At 41.4% G+C, this 21223-nt stretch overlaps 1 protein-coding gene across 2 annotated transcripts in view; it reads left to right on the top strand.

Moving 5' to 3' along the window:
- Window positions 1-19653, top strand: part of zzef1 (zinc finger, ZZ-type with EF hand domain 1) — a 28527-nt gene extending 8874 nt beyond the window's left edge. Inside the window, exons 20-55 of one of the 2 annotated variants that reach the window (XR_003841548.1) lie at window positions 38-159; window positions 265-387; window positions 1062-1231; window positions 1311-1392; window positions 1478-1679; window positions 1771-1904; window positions 2020-2260; window positions 2382-2461; window positions 2570-2660; window positions 2786-3272; window positions 3361-3525; window positions 3863-3982; window positions 4118-4279; window positions 4407-4539; window positions 4750-4888; window positions 5036-5201; window positions 5309-5553; window positions 5688-5860; window positions 7088-7274; window positions 7390-7550; window positions 8215-8495; window positions 8921-9095; window positions 9180-9312; window positions 9406-9632; window positions 9792-10100; window positions 10182-10282; window positions 10385-10520; window positions 10660-11019; window positions 11147-11290; window positions 11524-11692; window positions 12020-12118; window positions 12233-12398; window positions 13329-13479; window positions 15468-15539; window positions 17308-17465; window positions 19171-19653. Coding sequence is in view for 1 of the 2 variants with exons in the window: in XM_029518801.1 (XP_029374661.1) it covers window positions 38-159; window positions 265-387; window positions 1062-1231; window positions 1311-1392; window positions 1478-1679; window positions 1771-1904; window positions 2020-2260; window positions 2382-2461; window positions 2570-2660; window positions 2786-3272; window positions 3361-3525; window positions 3863-3982; window positions 4118-4279; window positions 4407-4539; window positions 4750-4888; window positions 5036-5201; window positions 5309-5553; window positions 5688-5860; window positions 7088-7274; window positions 7390-7550; window positions 8215-8495; window positions 8921-9095; window positions 9180-9312; window positions 9406-9632; window positions 9792-10100; window positions 10182-10282; window positions 10385-10520; window positions 10660-11019; window positions 11147-11290; window positions 11524-11692; window positions 12020-12118; window positions 12233-12398; window positions 13329-13479; window positions 15468-15539; window positions 17308-17388 (5987 nt within the window). In the remaining variant the exon portion in view is untranslated. Of the gene's footprint in view, window positions 1-37; window positions 160-264; window positions 388-1061; window positions 1232-1310; window positions 1393-1477; window positions 1680-1770; window positions 1905-2019; window positions 2261-2381; window positions 2462-2569; window positions 2661-2785; window positions 3273-3360; window positions 3526-3862; window positions 3983-4117; window positions 4280-4406; window positions 4540-4749; window positions 4889-5035; window positions 5202-5308; window positions 5554-5687; window positions 5861-7087; window positions 7275-7389; window positions 7551-8214; window positions 8496-8920; window positions 9096-9179; window positions 9313-9405; window positions 9633-9791; window positions 10101-10181; window positions 10283-10384; window positions 10521-10659; window positions 11020-11146; window positions 11291-11523; window positions 11693-12019; window positions 12119-12232; window positions 12399-13328; window positions 13480-15467; window positions 15540-17307 lie in introns of both variants that reach the window. The other variant, XM_029518801.1, reaches the window with a different exon arrangement.
- Window positions 19654-21223: the final 1570 nt, after the last annotated feature.

Below are 21223 nucleotides of genomic sequence, written 5' to 3'. Positions count from 1 at the left end.
TATATACATGTTTTGTTTCTATTTTCTCCTGCCATAGATGTGGACCAGTTCTTGGGAAACGTCAAAACCATTCTTAGCTCCCTGCTGGAGAGATACACTGGTGCAGAAATCACAGACAAGCTAGGCAGCTCCATCCTTGCCACAGTTTTTAGACAACTGGTAATACAATTGTGATTTTTTTTTTTTTTTTTATTGCTCTCTTGACCATTTGTAAATATGACCACACTGAATGAATGGGATTCATATTTATTCTGGTTTTGGCAGATGATTTTCCTGCTGGAGTTGTGCTGTTTGGACATTCCTCACAGTGTGTTGCTGAAGAGTTTCTCCTCTCTAGTCATGCTACTCAAAAGTCTGTCCAGTGACACTGGAGACATCTTTTCTAAGGTTAGTCCACTTTGACACTTTTGTGCTTGGCTTTATACTGCATATGATCCCAGAGTGGAGAGGCTAATGAGCAGCCCGGTATTCAGGACGTGGAGTACCACGCCTTGTTACAGCAACACTACTGTAACAAGGCGTGGTGCAAGTACTCAGCTCTTTAACATACAGTATCATTACAAGTAAAGACCCTACAGTAAAAACAGAACTCAGATAAAACTCTTGATTATTATTATTTGGAAATGTAAAAGAAATGGCACATAACAGAAATGTCATTTGCAACTGTAATAATAAAGACAGACAGTCCAAAACCAAGACTTTGGTATGTAGCTCATTACAGGGTTATTATTACTAATATATTAAATTTTAGGTAGTTTGTCATTGTTTTTCCTGATAGACCTGGAGATATTTTGAAATATTACATGTATTTGTCTCATATTTTTTAAAAAGTTTATAAAATTTTTTATCATCAGAGAAACATGTATGGCTGTCAGGTCAGTGTAGTGTAGTAAAAGCACAATGTTTTCTCTCGAAACAATAGCGGAGTAGAAGTATAAGAAGCATAATGTTGGAGGTGCTTAAGTGACGTGCCTAACTTTAAGTAAAGTCACAGAGTAAATGCATTTGGTCAATTTTTGGCACTAATAGCAGATATTATGTACACACCACCTCACTGTTAGGTGGATCAGGAGAGCTGGCACCAGCCCCAGCAGCCAGTGGTGCTGAGGACCTGGAACTTGGAGTCCCCTCACAACTATGAGAACAGCCGCCATGAGACCAGCATCTTTGCCTGCCCCGGTGCCACCTCCTTTGAGGTGGAATTTGATGAACGATGTGAGACAGAAAAAAGGTATGTAAAATTTTTACATTTTTTTTTATACTGAGTGAAGTGTTTACTTACCTAACCCCAATGTTTTTGATATTCACAGATATGACTACCTAGAATTTACAGATTCTAGAGGTGGCAAGGTCCGCTATGATATGAAAGTTGGAACTGAAAAATGGCCAAAGGTAGGATGGACGACTGAATGAGCTACACATGAAAAGCTCTTTTTGCTTAATTTCTTGTCCCATCTGTTTTTGTTTGCTCTTTCAGAAAGTGACGTTTGATGCTGGCCCTCAGCTACAGTTCCTCTTCCATTCTGACAGTAGTAATAATGAATGGGGTTACAAATTCACTGTGACGGCCTTGGGTCTGCCAGACATTACCATTTCTTGGATGTCAGACTTGCAACTGCTTGTTGCTCGTCTGATGGGTCGTCTTGCATCTCGAACTCTGGCACTTAAATCCCCCTATGGTAAAGCTGTTTTCCAAAACCTTTCATCAAAAAAAAAAAAAGCCTTTGTTCAATAGAATTTCTTATTGTGTACATTTGCTGTCTTTTCCAGAGACACGCACAGTTAAGGAGCTTCCATCAGGGAAAGTGTCCCATGTTCAGTCTTCACCGTTATGGAAACCCATCTTGCGACACGGTTTGTGTGAAACAAGGGAGATGAATCAGACTAAAACACTCTCAGACCAGGTATTGTCAATCCCTGTTTATCCAGTTACAATTCAAAAGATTCCCTCATTGTGTTGCCTGATCATCTCGTGCAGTAAATGTTGATAAATTGCCTTGTTGTCTTTCTGTGTGATAGACGAACACATGGTCTCTTGATGAGCTAATGAGCTTCCTGGAGGACTTTGCCCGTTGGAACCCTTCACAAGAGCTGACAGACAGTACAACAGAACTGATGAGGAAACTCATGCAGTCCTGCAGAAAGCAGACAGTGAGGAACGATATAGCTGCTGGGCCAAAGACAGACCAAGCTGTGAATGCCATTTGGGCCACCATGGTTTACCACACACCACCACTTAGCCATGCTCTGAAGACCTATGGTAGTGCTCGGCTGTGATCAGGAATCAGATAGCTAAGCTGTTGTTGATTAAGTTAGTTGACTGACTCTTTTTTTTTTTTTTTTTTTCCCTCTTCCTTCTATTTTTCTCTGTAAATGAGTAGTCAATCAGGACTGCAAAGCTTGTCTAAGCGAGGAGTTTGTACAGGTCTACGCACTAGCTGATAGCATCAGAACGTGGATGGTGAGTGCGGTTGGCGGGATTCATTATTCTGTGGGAAACCTATTACCGAGTTTATATATGATAATGTTATCGGAATATTATCCTGATGATATTTTTACTTCTGGCCAGCTGGAGATGAAACAGAGATACCTAGTTGGAAAAATGAATGTTCCTGATGAGAAAGAAGGGGTACCTGATGAGGTTACTATGGAGACATTAGGTAAGGACTCTAGAAAGCCACTTTACTTTTTTTGACTCAGCTTTATTCAGGTTATCATTTTTTAAAATTAATTAATTAATTAATTTATTTATTTTGCTGACTTCTGTTGTTTTGCTTCTCCATAGCTGAGATGTGTATTGAGAAGAGCCTCTTGCTGTTCAGATTTGCCCCTTGTGGAGTAAAGGGCCAGGCCAATGACTCTTTCAAACCTACAGAGGGCAGCAGTGCTCCACTTCTCCGCTCAAGTTCGATTTCAGAAGGGGACTTCCAGGCCAGTCCTTCTATGGGACCTCAGACTGCAGGAGCTGAGGAGGGTATCGATGCCACGGGAGGACAAAACAAGTCCCCTCATGCTCAAACTCAAAACCCATCTTCTTGTGGACAAAGCAGACGAGGCCACAGAGGCTCGACAGAAAGCCTCTCATCCCAGCCAGGCGAACCAGCCTCGCCCTCTGCCTTCCCCCGTAAACCCCCATTCAGTCGGGCACGCCTACGCCTCCTGTCCTGTCGATCTATAGAAGAGCCCCGCATGGCACCCTCTATCAAAGATCGCTACCCAATTCTCAAACACATCCTAAACTTTATAAGGGATCAGGCTCTCACGACAGCAAGGTTACTAACCTCCATTTTTCTGTTTTGCATTTTGAATTTATGCAGTTTGCACCATACAGGTGAAGTAATCAGATCTTTCGTCCTGTAGTATTCTGCAGACCCTGTCCCTGAACAAAGCTCAGGCTCTGAGTGTGTGCAAGGTCCTGGAGATGGTTCAGCAGTGTTTGCACTCCCTCGGAAAGCCACACCTCTTTCAAGCACCCTGCATCCTGTTTCTACAGGAGCTTCTGGCATGCCAGAAAGACTTTACCAGGTATTTCTGTTGCATTTAGATTCAGTGCTACAGTCAGTGTTACCTCCTGTACGGTAATATTTCAGCTTGGGCAGGAATGACTACATTTTGCATAGTGTACTATTTTGCAATAACAATACAGACCTGTTTCTGAGATGCTAAAAAGGCAGGGATCATAATTAGGCTTGATTGGATTGATTTGACTTCCACTCTTAAGAGAATGGTTAAGCATTGAGGTTCAAGTATCAGTTTGACATTCAACAACACGAACATCTTGACAAGGAAATAGATATGGAGCGGATACACAACTTTGCAGTTATAGTTCACGGAGGACTGTCCTGTGCTTTGTCTTGTTCAGTTACTTCTCTCAGTTGTCAGACAGCGGACAGAAGCTTGGGGTGGAGGTGAGGCATTCCTACCATCAGCTGGTACTCATGCTTGTAGAGGCAGTACAAGGCTTCAACAGCCTCACAGAGAAGTAAGCTTTCCACCATGTTCACTCTCAACTTCAAACACAGAAACTAAAAATCCACTGCAGCAGCATGTAGAGTAATTAAAAGTGTGTGTCTGTGGGTGTGCAGTGTTGTAACCTGACCTTGTCATTATTCTTCAGAGCCCTGTTACCAGCCCTGTCATGTGTGCAGACTTGCTTGTTGCACCTTATAGATATGAACTGGGAAGTACATGACCTTCCTCTCTTCCTGAATATCAAGCTTCCTGACCTTCTCCTCAGCATGTCCCAGGAGAACATAAGTGTTCATGACATAGCAATCAGGTAATATCAGACTAATGATAAAATTGCTGAAGAAAAAGGCTATTTTGACAAGATGTTAAACATTGTCACAGCCTTTAATGTTTCAGAGAAATTATTGATTCTAGCTGTGGTTTAAATTTATTTTCAGTCAATGGACAGAGGAAGATGAAATTGCCGACTACAAGAAGAACCAGGAGTGGATGGATGAGTGTATGGATGGGATGTTTGAGAAGTGGTATGACAAAATCGAGGAGGAGGAGTCCACTGAGGACAGGAGAAAGGTACTGTAGATCGCTGTGCATGAAAGGCATAGAAGTGCAATCATTAGTAGACAAGGAATATTGTCTGAACACAAATGGCTCAGTGTTTAACCAAGTGCTTCTTTTCTCTGTTTTCTTTCTTGTTCATCCCAGTAATGCAGGAAATATAATAGCAAGTACAGTTTGTTTATAATGTTGTGTAAGGTAAAATGTACCTGGTCTTCTCCACAGATGCACATGTTCATTGCCCGTTATTGTGACCTGCTCAATGTGGTCATATCTTGCGATGGCTGCGAGAGGATGGCACCTTGGCACCGCTACCGATGTCTCCAGTGCATGGACATGGACCTCTGCAAGACCTGCTTCCTCAGTGAGCTCACACTGTCCACCTCACTGTTCACAGTCACCTAGGATACTCTGTTACCTCAGAGTTGTGGCAAACAGGGTAACTACGTTAAAAAATTCAATGAAATATTCATCACTGACTGTCTCACTTTGGATGTGTATTTTTAATTAGGTGGAGCCAAGCCTGAAGGCCATGAGGACGACCATGAGATGGTAAACATGGAGTACGCCTGCGACCATTGCCAGGGCCTCATTGTAGGCAGCAGGATCAACTGCAACGTGTGTGAAGACTTTGACCTTTGCTTTGGTTGCTACAATGCTAAGAAGTATCCAGACAGGTGACCCATTTAAAGTTTTTCTGATGCCGTTAACAGATACTTATTTTTCCCATGGTTTATTGCCATAAGTTATTAAAGCAATTAATTTAAAAAAATCCAATCTTTAGCCATCTGCCCACCCATCGGATCACAGTGTACCCTATGGTGACCATACGTATTAGTGACCGTCATCGCTTGATCCAGCCCTACATCCACAACTATTCCTGGCTGCTTTTTGCTGCTTTGGCCCTGTACACATCAGAACTGAGCAGTGAGAAGCAGACAGAGGGGGAGCTGCTGGACAGCAATACTCTGCAAACACGCTGCTCACAACTCATTACTGATTGCTTGCTCAAGGGGCAGCCTGGAAAAGGTAAGTCCAAATCCCAATTTTATTTTTGTAGGAATACTTAAACAGCTAGCCTGGCTCAGGGTGCTGCCAACATAGTTAATTCATATATAGTATCCAAATTCCTCCACTGTCTATTTATGTTTTTCTCCATGTAGGTCTCCGTTCTTCAGCTTTGCTTGCTCTACTGTCCTCCAATGAATCCACTTCTGATAGTGAGCTGTGTCCAGTCTCTCCCGTGTCCTCTCAGGACCTCAGTACTGCCACTGACACCTCCTCGCTCCCTGGCAGTACAGCTGCGATCTGTTCCCCAACGTCACCCAGGGACAAGGTGAGAAATAAGAGTCATTTTATTGCAGATCAGAAGGTCATAGAAAAAACGGTTTGAAATATTTTATTTGATTCAAATATAGAGATGTGCTTGCAGTTTGATGGGTATTGTCACTCCTGGGCAAATGATGCATGTTGTTTGTTTTTGAAGTGACAAGTAGTAAACAGAAGTCCTGCAATAAATGGCCAAATGCTACTGTAATGTTATTATATGTTTTGTGAACTGCATCAGTAATTTATCATCACCGTGTTTAACCCCTACCACCGTAACACCCCTTTGGTAATGCAAAGGCTTGCAATGGCTGTTTGGAGCAGCTGAGACACTTTCTGTAATTGATTTAGGTTGTCAGCCACTCTTCCTGTAGATAATTTCTACAACCTTGACAGCATGTGTTTCTTGAAGTAGTTCATGGTGCATTATCTGCTTTTCAGCGTTGTCCTGTTTTTGAAGCTTGTCTATGTTCATTTTCAGTTTCTCGACTGACTGCAGAACAGTTGCACCCAGTTTTTACTGTAATACCAGGGAATCTATTTTTGTCTTTGTCTTTGCAACATGCTTTACAGACACTGATCCTTGCTATTAGGTCATAGGTTTGGTTTTCATCTGATGTCTTCATATTGAATGCTTTACAGAAAAGGGCAGCTACGCTCCTGTGACACTTTCCAGCAGCTCCTCAACATCACATTGTCTGGACATTTTGCTGTGCTTTTCTGCACAGCAGATATGTAGTTTTATTTGAATGCTTTCTCAGTCTCCTGGATCTTGTCTTAACTTGCACAGTTCCCCATATTGGTTGTCTCATAATGGAATATCAGACAGTGAAAATCTCGAACTGTAAGCACTTTGATATAATTTTATAGCCTCCCCTGCTACAAGCATCAGTTGGCTTCATTTTCAATGCTTTGTTTATTTCTTAGTTGAGTCAAAATTTATCAGCTCTAAATTCCTAATGAGGCAAATAAAGCCAATAAGTTAATGAAAGTGTGTGTGTGTGTTACGCTTGGAAAGGTTCCCAAAATTTGCAAAATATCAAATATATTTCATATATATCAAATATATATTTCCCCCCAGTTTTGACAAAGAATGACTTGTATTTAATTTGTTTGCTCTGCACAGTTTGTGTTGACTTATTTTCACTTCAAAAACGTTAGCATATAGTTATTTAACAAATCCAGAGCTAGTACTGTTGGACTTTCAATATACTCGGTTTTTATTATCACTTCACAGAGAAAACCATCAGGAAAGGAGAAAAAGGCAAAGGAGATAAGCTCTCCTCCACCAGAGGTGATGTCCCCCCCAGTTATAGGAGAGGGAGAGAAAAGGAACCTGGTTACTCAAGACACCCTGGATTCCCCCAGTCTCAGCCAAACACCATCCGTGTCCAGCGAGGACCCCCTGTCTCCTGTAGTCCGAGGTAAGTCCTGAAATTTCCTCCACCATTGTCATAGTTGTGGTTTTATTTTCCTTAGCTGACTTAATCAACCATGTATTGTTGTTTTTGTTTTTTTCCTTTTTAAAATGACTTTCAGCTTCAGAGTCTGGAGCTGCAACAGTCAACTCCCCATCAGACATTGTCAATGAGACAAATGAGAGGCTACCTCAGGTTCCACTGCAGGAGCATGTGTTTTCAGAGTGCTCCAGAGAGAGGATCCTTGGACTACTTGCAGCCATGTTGCCACCAGCCAAACCAGTAATGTCAAATCTAAGACCTGTTTTTAGACTCTGTGTAGGGTGACACACTGTACAACTTGAACAACTTGACATTTTAGAAAAACTAACCCTAACCCTAACTTGTGCTAAAAGTTGATGACAAGATAAATATTGCTTCCATCTGTGCATTAAATATGTGGCTATAGCCAGAGCCTGGTTAGATCACAATGGAAAATAGCTAACCAAGGTCTGCTGGCAGGTAACAAAAATTTCCTACCAGCACCTTTTAATCTCATTAGTGAACATGTATTCCATTTCCTAAAAACCGAGAGCAGTATGAGAGCAAGCTTTTGTTTTATGTGTGCCATGTAATTTAATCTTACTGTTCCTGTCTAAGAACTCGACCTAGACAATTGACACCCCTATAAAACTTATCTGGCTATTGGCTTTTGCTTCATATTTGATGGAGAAATATGAGTGCTATTAAGCTTCTGAAGTAACTCTCAGCAAGAAACGTTTCTCAAAATGTCCCAATATTCTATGTACGGCACATTAGTGACACATTTTAAAATCTATATTTGTTTGACTATTACAACGTAAACCACTGTTATTTTGTCTATACTCAATTATTGCATAACCAGCATACACACCTGTTCCTGAAATGTTGTGTTGTAAAATTTACACCATCTTCCTTTTATCCTCAGGGCATCACCCTGTCCTTGCCCAGTCTAAGGTCCATCCTACCCCAGCTGTTCAGGGCAGTCATTTCCAATGCTGGCTCTCTCAATGAAACCTATCACCTCACCTTGGGACTGCTGGGTCAGCTGCTACTCCGAATTCCCCCAGTGGAGGCTGATGCTGCCGTCACAGAAGCGGTAGCTGAAAAATATGAGCTACTGACACAAGGGGAGGCAGCAACTTCAGACATCGAGGGTTGGAGGACCATTCACATCCTTTTCAGCCTAGGGGCTGTCTGTTTAGACAGGTAAAACTAAGAGGACCTAGTAATGTCAGGGATTTTTCAGCAACACAGTTACTGATGTCAGTACTCTGAGGACAAGTCTGCACCTGTTGTTGTTTTTGGATTGGATAAAATCCAAAAAACTATGTTGTATGATTTCAGTTTTATTATCAACAACATTGTTGAAACAGCTGTGTGGGTTTTACTTTGTAAAAAATAATCTAATCAAATTTAATTATGTTTGATAAGTGCAGCATGTACTCCATCTTTTTACTATCTACAAATAGAGGACCTTTGGCACAGTTTGTCTTTTTTATCATCATTACATACTGTCTCTATTTACACCATGTAATAAGTGGAGTATTTAAAACTGGTAGTCAGTTTTTCCCCCATAGCTCAGCTCTTATTTCGAAATGTTTGTCCAAAGTCTCTCTTCCTCTCTTTTGCAGTCGTATTGGTTTGGATTGGGCATGCACCGTTGCAGATATTTTACACAGTCTGAATGTTTGCCCTGAGTGGAGCAGAGTCATTGCTGCCTTCACTGATCACTGCATACAGCAGCTGCCACAAACTCTCAAACGCACCAATCTCTTCACCCTGCTAGTGCTGGTGGGCTTCCCTGAGGTGGGTGGATCACATACTGCTGCATAGGGTTGTAGGACTGTTGTGTCTTTTTGAACCCTTCATGACTCCTTGTGTGCCTATCAGGTCCTGTGCGTGGGCACCCAGACAGTGTTTATTGACAATGCCAATGAACAGCACAACATGATCTTGCTCAAACACTTCACCGAAAAGAATCATGCTGCAGTGGTGGATGTCAAAACACGCAAGAGGAAAACAGGTTAGTGTAGAAGCAGCACAACAAACAAAACATTGCTAGGGTTAGGAAATACACTTGGAATTAACCCTGTGTCTGCACTTTTCTTTCTCATAGTGAAGGACTACCAGCTTATCCAGTCTCAGGATTCAACAACAGCCAGCCTCTCAGGGCAGGCAGAGGGCCAGGAATCCTCAAAGATGCTGCTTAGCCGCTACCTGACCAATTTCACCTCTATCATCAGCCACCTGCTGCAGACCAGTCAGGACAATGGCTCTCCTGATGCTGTGGAGGCTTCCTGGGTCCTGTCGTTGGCTCTTAAAGGCCTCTACAACACACTAAAGGTATTTGCCAAACTAAAAAAATCAGCATTAGTGGAGTGGTATTGTATTTCATTTCCACACCAAAATTGCACAAATCGATGGCATTACCTGAAATTGACCTATAAACACCTGTAGATAATATGCTGTACTCCAGAGGTAACTTCACCCAATCTTTTGTAGAAGCATGGGGTGGAGCAAGCTCAGGAGGCCATCCGGGAGTCAGGACTGACCCAGCTGCTAGTGAGGAAGTGCAGCAAGGGCACAGGCTTCAGCAAGCTTTGGTTGCTGCGAGATCTAGAGATCCTCTCCATCATGCTCTACTCCTCAAAGAGAGAAATCCACTCCATGACCCAAGATCCTGAGCGAGACCAAAGAGAGCAGGACAAGGAGCATGACTCAGACCATTCTAGCTGCGGTGCTGATGACACCGACATCAACAGGCCTGACCCCTTAGAGGGACTTGATGAGGAGACAAAGATTTGCTTCCAGGTAATGAGGGATCCTGTTCATAATATATTTAAAAAAATATACTATGAAAGTATAAGAATCTAAAATGTATTTTCACCAAAGATCACCCATGATGCCTTAAATGCCCCTCTGCCCATACTGCGGGCCATGTATGAGTTGCAGATGAAGAGAACTGACTCTTTCTTCCTTGAGGTGCAGAAAAGGTTGGTATAAACTTTCATATTGAAAAAATATTTTCAAAATCTATGGAATTTCTTTTATATGCTATATTTTATTTATATGTTCTGGAATTTTCTGCCTTTCAGATTTGATGGAGAAGAGATAAAAACAGATGAGACAATCCGCACTCTGGCTCAGAAGTGGAGGCCCACGAGGCGGCCTCGATCTGAGGAGAGGAACACAAAGGCCGTAGACACTGATATGATTGTGGTGTCTTGTGTGGTAAGTGTTTCGAGACATTTTTAAACAACAAACAATATATGTAGTTACATCTTTATATAGCTGTAAAGGAATGGCTGTTGGAACATTATTAATATACATTTTCTGTCTGTCTTCTTATATCGTTACCACCCTTCCACAGTCTAAACCAAGTCACTGTGAAAAGGCCACAGAGGAGTTCAACATAGTGGCTCAGAAGCTAATCACTAATTCAGAGAGTGATCTGCAGCTCAGCTATGCCAAACAGAGGCGAACCAAAAGCTCGGCTCTTTTGCACAAGGAACTGGATGTGCGCAGCAATCGCGCCGTTCGTCAGTACCTGGTGAAGGTCAACCAGGCCATCGCAACACTCTATACCCGCCATGTGTTGGCCTCACTGCTGGCTGACTGGCCGGCAGAGACTGCATTGAGTGAGGAGGCCCTGGAATTGAACGGTGCTTCACACATGGCCTACATCCTGGACATGTTAATGCAGCTGGAGGAGAGGCCACTCTGGGAGAAGGTAGGAAAAAGAGGAGCATGTTTATGTTGTCTCCCAATAGGTTAACTTGTTTGTCTGTGGAGGAAAGATGCACATCGTACACGTTAGAAAGGAGGATTAACAATGGTTATTATTCTGTCACAATCAGATTCTCCAGAGGGTGTTGAAGGGCTGCAGCCAGAGTATGCTGTGCAGTCTGTCTCTTACTGCTTGCCAGTTCATGGAAGAGCCAGGTATGGCTGTGCAGGTTAGGGAGTCAAAACATCCATATGACAACAACACCAACTTTCAGGTGGGTTATTCTTTTTTATCATTAGTGCAATTTTAATGTCCTCTCAATCATGTTTCCTCTGAAAAACAACATCTGACTTTGCTACAGAATCTATTTTCTAACTGCAAGGAGGAGGTTAGTTAACCAATGAAATTAGGTTTAGGGTTCTGTGAACCATTGTGTTTTTGTATCCTAACCTGTATCCTTTTTTTCAAAGAGTTTGAAGACTTTTTGTCCATCTTTTCTGTTTGCAGGATAAAGTTCACATTCCAGGAGCCATCTACCTTTCAGTGAAGTTTGACTCCCGTTGCTACACAGAGGAAGGTTGTGATGAGCTCATGATGTCCAGCAGCGGTGATTTTCTCCAGGATGTCCATAATTTCAGTGGCTCCCCACTGAAATGGTCTGATTTTGAAATTCCCGGTGAGGAAATTTTTAAAGTCAGTTTCCAGACCTTTATTTGCCCTGAGGCAATAAAAACAACAATAAATGAACAATAACAATGAAAAATCAAACAAAGTGAAACACGTTGATTCTCCTCAACAGAGTTGAGCAGTGAGTTGGCCGTGTTTATGAGAATTTATGTCTGTTTTGGCTAATAGTTGACTAATAGTAATACTTTCAAATGGAAACCAATAGTACTTCTATTTTTTAAAGTCACCCATTCCTCTTCAGCTGTAAGCGTATGCGTGTACATATGTGTACACTTTTGACATAGTTTACATCACATTAACCAATGGTTTTTTTCAGGTGATACCCTGTACTACAGATTTATGTCAGACATGAGCAACACGGAGTGGGGCTACAAGTTCACAGTCACAGGAGTCCACAGAGGACGTTTCCAGACAGGTACTGTTTCAGTGACTCAGCAAGCTCGGAGAAAAATATAGATTATCTTAAAAACAAATTCTTCAGTGTATCAGGTTGTAATTTTCTCAACATCTACTGTTCATCTTTATCCAGGGTTTGAGATACTGAAGCAAATGTTAGCTGATGAACAAGTACTCTCTCACCTGCCACTGGCTGACATATGGGAGTGGCAGGTGGGCGTTGCCTGTCGCCAGACTGGGAACCAGCGTCTAAAAGCAATTCACTTGTTGCTCCGCCTCCTGCAGTGTGAATCCCAGACGTAAGCCAAGCCTCATTCATATGCTGACATATTTTTTCTTTTAATTATTTGTCTCCAGACTTATGTTGTCAGAGTTCAAAGTATAATTCATTCCTTAGGCATCAGGCCCATCCACCTCATCCTAGGTAAGCTTAATTTGGCTAAGAAGAACCATTTTTACTTCAGCAGTGTGTTTACCCTAGATGTACAGGATTGCTTCTCCACACAGGGTTTGCATAAACGCTTTCACTCATCCCTCACGTAGTTCCGTAGACCTGGTAGTAGTAGTCACCATGGAAATGAGGTAAAGGATGTGTTTAGGAATTAGCATATGTACACAATTGTTTTAACGCTGCCTGGTAAACAGTGACATCATTACAAGACACAAGAGAAGGTTAAGCTCACACAGGCAACAAAGGACTTCATTAGGGATGGAATCCAAAAATTACTGCATCTTCATGTCATCTCGACTTAAGCTTCGCTTATGTATTACAGCTGTGCAGAAAGATTAGAATCGAAGGCTGTTTTCACATCTTACGACATGTTTCTGGTTGCTTTAACTTGAGTTTGAGATGTGAATACATGAGCAGGATATTTTTACATTCATACAGTTCACACGTGTTGTGTGGAAATTTAAAACCTTTATTACAGTTTTCAACAATTCAACAGTACTACATTTTGAGTCTTGTTTGTGTTTTCCAATTGTTGGATGGTGCTAATTAACGACATCATCCAGAGAGTACCTCTGTGTAAATACAGTTAGTGTTTAAATTCACAATCTAGATAGATGGCATAGTGATTATCTTATGTCCACTAGCCATTCTTGAAGACTGATCAGATGTCCCAAGATTGATGTATGATCATTTCAGGGTTCATTTTTCACTTAGCTTGTTGTCCCACTCTGCCTGTGTCCATGTTTATCCATCGGACTATTGTTTGTTTGCACTGCAGAGCCTGTGAGCTGATGCTGCTACGACCTCTGTGGCAGCTATTTATGTCTATGGAAAACACCCTGAGCCAGGACCCCACCGGTGTAACTGTGCTGCTGCCTCTTCACAGAGCCCTTACAGAACTTTTCTTCATTGCAGAAGCTCGTGCTATTGTGAGTGATGCAACACACACACACACTAATTGATATGTGTACATATAGAGTCAAAAAATGTTGCAGGCTTGCATTTGTGACATTTAGGGTATTTGTTATGTTGTGATGGTGAAATTTTAAATTTAAATAGTTTAGTTTAAATTTTAAGTTTTAGTTAGATTTTTCAATTTAACCTGTTCACATTCTTCTTATGTCTTGGTGTAAGCATATATTTGATTGAAATAATGAGTGTCTTTGTGAGATGAGCATGTTTTTCTTGAACCCACCTGTTCTGTGCTGGGCTCAAGGCCAAAGCCCGGCCCTGCCATCTGCCAGACAGCGCAGTGTCACACTGACTCCCTGCAGACTGCCTGCGAGAAGAAGTGATGCTATCCATTTTGTGACGCATATGGGCAGTTTCTCTCTCCGTTGTCATGAATTATTAATTAATCGATGTCTCAAGGATTATGAGCACGTCGTCAGCTCGGAGTTTCCCATCTGTGAATGCATTTGAATCAGACAGTCCCAGAAAAGCTTCATCTTTCCTGCTCTCTTCAGGTCTGGTCGGTGAGGCCTGAGGCTGTTTCTCTCACAATGAAATTACATCAGTTCACAATGGATTCTGTGCTACCATCTGCACCCACTGAATGTTGTTGTGTGTCAGAATCAGATCCTCAGGTGGTGCAGGACATGATCAAACACTAGGGGGCAGTAGTAGTACTCAGCAGTGTGTGCTGCAGTGCTCAGTAGCCTTCAAGAAATATGGTCAAGTTGGTTTGAGAATTTTGGTTTTGAAAAAACCAAACACCTGCTACCTCATGCAGCATCCGTCACAGTAAGTGGTGGCTGGTGGTAACTCGGTTCAGGATATGGTTTAAAGTCCGACAAGACATTATAAAAAGTAGCTGTCAGCTGAGCCTGGGTAAAGGCAGCAAATGTGAATCCCAATTGAGTTGCACAGGCAGCTCTGCACCATCTACACTGAAATTATATATATATATAGAGAGAGACTGGTCCCAGTGTTCAAATAATGCCCCAGGAATTCTTTACATCTGAATTCACTCAGAGAAAAGAGGCAGATCTGCTCAACATATAGAAGGGAAAAATCACTCAGTGAAGCCGCAACGTAAAACCCCACTTTCACTAAGAATTGCTGCTTGACCAACAACACAGAGCACCCCCCCACCACCACCACCACCAAAAAAAATTATTTGTTTGGACTGTAGCCCTCTTTTCATGTTGGCGTATTAACTTAACTGCATTGATGACATCCTGTATAGTTAAGTTCAGCAGCTCCATGTTGACAATATTGTAGAATCACGAGAGGCTTATGAGTGTCTGGGCGTATTATATGAAGTCTGAGCCTAGAAGCAGCTAAAGTGTTCAGTGGCCATAGCTGTTTACATACCGCACATCGGTTCCTATTCTTCATATGCAGATGGAGATCGCGACCATGTCCACTGAGATTCAGTGAACTCTCTACCCCAGGAAGTGAAAGTTATATTTAGGAAGCAATGGTATAACATGCACTACTGACTGTACAAATCGTACTAGGATGTTCCCAAGCATAAACATTCGGGGTGCCACGAGATGGATGGCGGACCGGGGCTCTGGACTATGTCTCCAGCTCTGTAAATGCTCCATTTGGCCGGTCTCAGTCCATTTAGCTTCTATGTGGTCTTATCTGTGTTCCCCAAGTCCTTGTGCTTATGTAACCCGAAGTACATCTCTCCCATAGGGCTCCAGTTTGTTTATAATTTTGAATGACTTTTCCAACATTCCACAGTCCAATTTGATGCTGAGATGGAGATGAAGACCAGCAAGGGAACCAGGCCTCATTTAGAACTGAATTCATCCCTTATGTAACCTCTAAGGCTAGCTGCTCTCGGGAAGTTCTTTCTATTCATGACAGTTATCCGGCCTGTCAGCTTATGTATGTTTCTTAGCAAGATGCATGCCTAGCTGCAGAAGGAGGAGCAACCATTACCAACCTTTGATGTGTTTCGCAGGCACAGGATATCCTCCAGGAGTATCTATTAGCCATGACCACTGACGAACAGCTACTCAATCACACTGCGAGGGTAAGACTTTTACTCTTATTTTATTTTATTTTTTTCTTCTACTGACAACCTTAAGTCAAAGTCCTCCCTGCAGCCAGGCTCCCACAGGTCATCCTTGATGTATTTAGTTTTTATTTGCTGCCTGACGTATAACGACAGCTCCAAGAAATTGTGAGCCCACTGAAACGCTCTGATATTATGCAACTCTCTTTCTTAACCACGCAGTCCAATTGATTGAATTGACAGTCAGCTTTCGACTGGAGTCTCTTTTGCAAGTGAATCACCAAGCTTTTGACATCCAGCAGATCCCTCAAAACCCCCCTCCCCTTGTTTTGAATGTGTGTGGGCAGCATCAGGACTAATGTATTTGGTAATTACAGTCCATTAGCATTTGTGGCGTTGCGAGTCACAGCTCTGTCCTGTGGACGCTGTCACACAGCAAAGGAGCCAGAGGGCAGTTAATAGGAGCAGAGGATGGGGGGGTGGTGAAAAAACATTGTGGGTGGTTCTGTTGAACAGTTACCTAACACCTGTCAGGTTGAAAACAAAACCATAGGTGGCCTGGCAGTAATCATAAGTATAATGATAACACTGATGTACTGTCCAATATTAAATTATGTAGGTTCAAATGATTCAGAAAATGTTCCGAAGCTGTCCAAAGCAAGATTTTTATTTTATTTATTTATTTATTTATACTTTGATTTGTTTTGTTTTTTTTTGAAGGCTACACATCCTTCAGTGGTCTGTTATGCATTTGATGACTTTATTATACCAGAACTCAAATTGCATAGCATTGAGAGGATCGTATTTATTTCCCTTCCTCCTAGCTTTTATTTTTCCTGTTTTACACTCAGTTAAACCTGGAGAATAGTGTAAGGTTCCTGTTTGCATCTGTGAAGCTCACTGAACCAGCTGAGCATGTTATCTGCTGAATCAGTGAGTGTCAGGCCTTAGGTTGAAAGGTGCTGTAGCTCTAAGCACCACAGACAGTTTACCATTAGTGGAGTAGTAAAGACAAAGAAGCTGCCGTTGTCAGTTCAGTTGTCAGCCTTGTCGCCTGCCTTAGCAGGCAGCTGTTTTCTCTTCTTGTAAAATCACTCTGCAACCTGTTCAGACTAGCTGTTTGTTTTCAAAAGTAATGTGATACTTGGGACTCAATTGTCTGTAAATTTTGTCATCGCTTTGTCAGTGACGTTGCCTAAATCAACCAGCATATTGTATTGGTTTAGCAGCTGTATCTAATTCAGTACTTCAATTGAATAATTCAGTTTTGTGTCATGTAACATTTTCATATTTGTTGTGTACACATGGTGTATACTTTGTTCTGGGTGAAAAGGTCAGAGAACCATCACTGGGCATGAGGATTCTTCTTCTGCGCTCCACAGTAAAATGTCGATATTTATCTTGAAGCAAAGCTTTGATTAAGAATTTGATTTTCAGCTGGTCAGTAGTATTCTATTTTGTGTTTTATACTAAATTATTGGACAGGGGGGTGAGAAAAGGACTAAATGAGTGATCTCAGCAACTGATCATCGTTACCCAGGGAAGAAAACAAATGTGCTGAAATGCACTACCATTTGTTGAGCATTTGGTTATGAAATCATTTTGAGGAGACCACAGAAGGTCTTGCACCATTTAGTCATCACCACTCAACAGCAGAGATGAAAAGTTTCTCACATCTCATCGCCCCATAATCTCACACTGCTGGAGTTTCTCTCCCCTGTACCTATTCTTCTCAATTGCATTCACATATTAATATAACTTTTTTTTTTTTATTGTCACTATACAGGCTCTGAAGAACATCGCTGCCATCAGCCTGGCTATCAATTACTCCAATAAATCTACCAAGCTCCTCAACATGTCCCCCTGAGAGATTTGCAGTGAGAGGGCAACCAGAAGGGGACACATCCTGACTCAGCTAGTTCACTTTGAACGAGGAACAGAGGGGTGAGAGAGAATGGAGAAAAACCTCTGTGATAGCCGAGTGTTTGCCTTCTACCAGGACCCCGCCTCTTCCTCCATGCTAGTAACTCACTGAAATATTGGTGTGAGAAGTCTTGAGCTGTGAGGGTCAGGGGACTCACAGAGCACTTTCCACACATATTCACAATCCTTTTGCCTTAGGTATTTCCAGTATATCAGCATGTGCATTCACTGGAACAGGAACAATTGTGGGATCGATTATTTTTTTTTTACTTTGTTTTTTTTTTTTTACTTGAAAATGCCGTGCTAAAGGACATGAGGCGTGCCAAATTTGTGACCTTCAAGGGGAAGTGTATTCCTTTTTTCCCTGCCTTTTTGTCCCTCCTTAGACGGCAGCCACTTTTTCGTAGCTGATCATGGTTAAAACAGGTCACCTTGGCACATTGCGTGTCTCAGTGGACATGTAGAGCATCCTAAAAATACTGTCCAGGACAGTGGAGTCTCATTAGTCACCACAGGGAGAACGCACTGACCTACTAGCTCATTCCACTCCTTCCTTCCCTTCCTCTCTTCTTTTATCTAGCCTTCCTTTCCTCCCACTCACCCTCACACTTTTTCTTCTCTGACAACAGAAGCAGATGATGGTATTTTTTTTTAGAAGAAGTAAGATCCTAAACATATCTGTTCTGAAGCCCCAAATCCAAACTAATGGACAGGATAAAGCTGATACTCATACAGCCATAATATTTGAATTGGATGAAAATTAACATTGTAGATGAGGGAGAGATGTGACAACGTACTCTTGAAATGTATTCACTTATTTTCAATATTTTCACCACATGAATAGTAAATGAATGAAAGCGGAAAAGTAATTACATTACAAAAAGTTACTAAATTTCTTTAAAGGCCTATACAGTTTTATCCAGAGATTTACCTACTGTCATTTTTTATCTAAAGTGCAATTTGGTTGATGTGGGTCCCAATTTTCTTCACAGCAGCAAAAGCAAAAGTGAGTCATAACTCAGTCTGTCACACATCATGTCACCTGCATTGTGTATCGTAATGAATGCAAAAAACACAAACATTTCAGACTCCCACTAATTCACAAAGCAGTCACATCACTTATATAACTGTCATTGTGAAGAATTGAAGCCGATACACTGATAAACTAAAAGTGTGATTATGAAATAGGTACTTAATTCACTGACATGTCTGATAATTGGTTAGCTGGGAGCTTTGGGTTTTAAATACTGAATTACCTCATCTTTTGTAATGACGCATAATCAGTGTGGCCCTTCCTTTGATGTTCAGTGTGACCTTCAGTCACGCCACATTAACTCCATGATTTCTAAAGGTGAACTCCACCTGTAGCTGCATACATGTCAGTCTCATGTGCTTTCACACCGATGGAAGCATCATGTTTGTTGAGAAATCATCAGTATCAAAGAAGTGAGCAGATGGAGTTTTTGTCTTCTAATCATTACTTTAATAAGAGATGAAGCGATTCTTTTAGATGTAGGAGGGCGTGGTGGTTTTATACCAAAGAAACCAATCATTGTGAGGCATGAGTCATCTTTAAGAGCTCCTTTTCTGTTTGTCACATATCAGACAGCTGCCCTGTGAGGAGCTGGAGCAGAGGAAACTTTAAGAAATTGTTCTTTTCTTTTCTTTTTTTAAATAATTTTCTTACTTTCTTATTTACTTTTATTTTTCAACTGGTTCCTTGAAGGACCGCAGGAGAGCTTGGTGGTTTTGTTTACGCAAACATCAGCTGCAGTGAGGAGAGAGAAAGCGATACATGGCCTCCCTTTGGCTTCTACGACGCCTCACCTATCTACAACGTGCCTATGGTTAAAAAAAAAAAATGAAGCAATCATAATTTAACTCATGTTAGTGGAATACTTATTAATTATATTTTAAAATAGAAATATATTGTTTAATTTGAAGTTTTTTGTAACTTTTTACTTTTAATGTTGGTTTCTTTTTGCGAGGATGCTTGATATTTGAGGCTGACTAATTTGAATGTACATATTTGTGAATATTAATTGCACAAGAGAAAGACTTTGATATTTACCCCAAATATAAACTGTAATGGGCACTAACAGATGGACACTTTGATTCTGATTTTGTATGCATGGCACATTGAAGGTAAAGGTTAAAGGTAAAAAAAGGTTCTGCTTGAGTTGAAATGTGATTCATTTCTAATAAAAAATCGAAATCATTTGAAAATTATTTTTGCTCTCATTTTCTATTAGTGTAGGCTTCATGGAAAATTTCTGCTGCAGGAAGAAAAACTGTGTTGACCACTCAGTCAACACTGACTAGAGCCCACACAGTTGTTCCCAGCATCAGATCACTGACAAATGCATCGTTCAATCCAGCTCCTACCTTCAACAAGACAACAAGCATCTCCTACAGTCGTCCTCAAATATTTCATCAAACTGCTCTCTGACACTTCAAATTCAGTTTTTCTGTCCATACAGAACAGTGGCGTCCCATTTTAACTCATTGGCCCGTCAGCGTTTGTTCTGCCTCGCTGCCTCCTCTCTCTCCTCTGCCTGCAAGCTGGAGGGACAGCAGTGATGATGGGAGTGATGATCACTGGGGTGATAATGACATCAAATGGAGGAAATATTCAATAAAACTCCAGATGATTCAGTGTCCCTCTGCCTCACCAAAGCCCCCACACCAGAGTGAGTCAGCTCTGCTGCCCCCTTCCCTTCCCTCCTCCTGCTTTTCGCTCCGCTCTCCCAGTGCTGTCATTTACCCAAGGTGAAAAGAACCAGCAGTGAAGACAGCCAGAAAACAAATGGCTCCTAATAGACATTATGCTATTAGAATATGAGATCTGTGATTTTGGCTAGAGTTACATTGTTTTTTTTTTTTGTTTTGTGTTTTTTTAAATAGGCTTAAATTCATACAGTTTTCTTGAATCTGTGGGCGTGATCTAGCCCGAGTGAAGGACATAAATCCCCCAATATGATCAATACGTCAACAGATACATCTTCAATCTACCAAGTGATTGAAAATACTTATTTTTTTGTAACATCAGTAAAAAAAGGCCAAGTGTTGTATCTTTAAAGTGATAATTTAGGTGACAACACTGCAAACTTCAGCATCTTATTTTTAATCATGGAGTATTATAATCACATTGGATTAAAATGGAATTAAAACTGGATGTAATATGGAAATTTCTATGAGTTACATTTTATTTATCTTATTAGGTCAGATATGCAAAGGACAAATATATAAAGAACTTGACCACTGGAAATTAATATCACTTCCATCCCGGTCTCCATTGACCGTTTAAAGAAGAAAGCACCTCTTCACTGTCATGAAATGGGTTCATTTCGTTTTCCAGCTTGTTTCATGAGCCCATATGAACAACAGCAGCATGATGCCACAGAACTCATTTGCTGTTCATGATCATCTCCCTCAGCTGTTTACACTTATGAATCACTAACCACCACCACAAATGTTTTCCAAAATGTTGCCTTCAGCGGTGACACAGCACCCTCCTACACATCCTTACATTTATATTCTGCCCCCATTTTGTCTCACATAATTTTCCTGTTAGATCATCCAGATAAATTAGGTAACTGCAATGTGACAGCCATTTTCAAGGTCAGCTGAGGGACATGTTGTCCATGCGAATCACTCTCATGCTGTGGTTCACCCCCCGTGGAGGGATCTCATTGGCATACAGTCAAAATGCCTTCTGATATGTGGCCAGTTGTTTATTGTGATTGCCTTGTTTTTCTCTTTGTTAAATCATCTGAGTG

This window comes from Echeneis naucrates, chromosome 14 (genome assembly GCF_900963305.1).
Source record: "Echeneis naucrates chromosome 14, fEcheNa1.1, whole genome shotgun sequence".
In the NCBI taxonomy this organism is placed as follows: domain Eukaryota; kingdom Metazoa; phylum Chordata; class Actinopteri; order Carangiformes; family Echeneidae; genus Echeneis; species Echeneis naucrates.
This window is presented reverse-complemented; position numbering and strand designations above follow the sequence as displayed.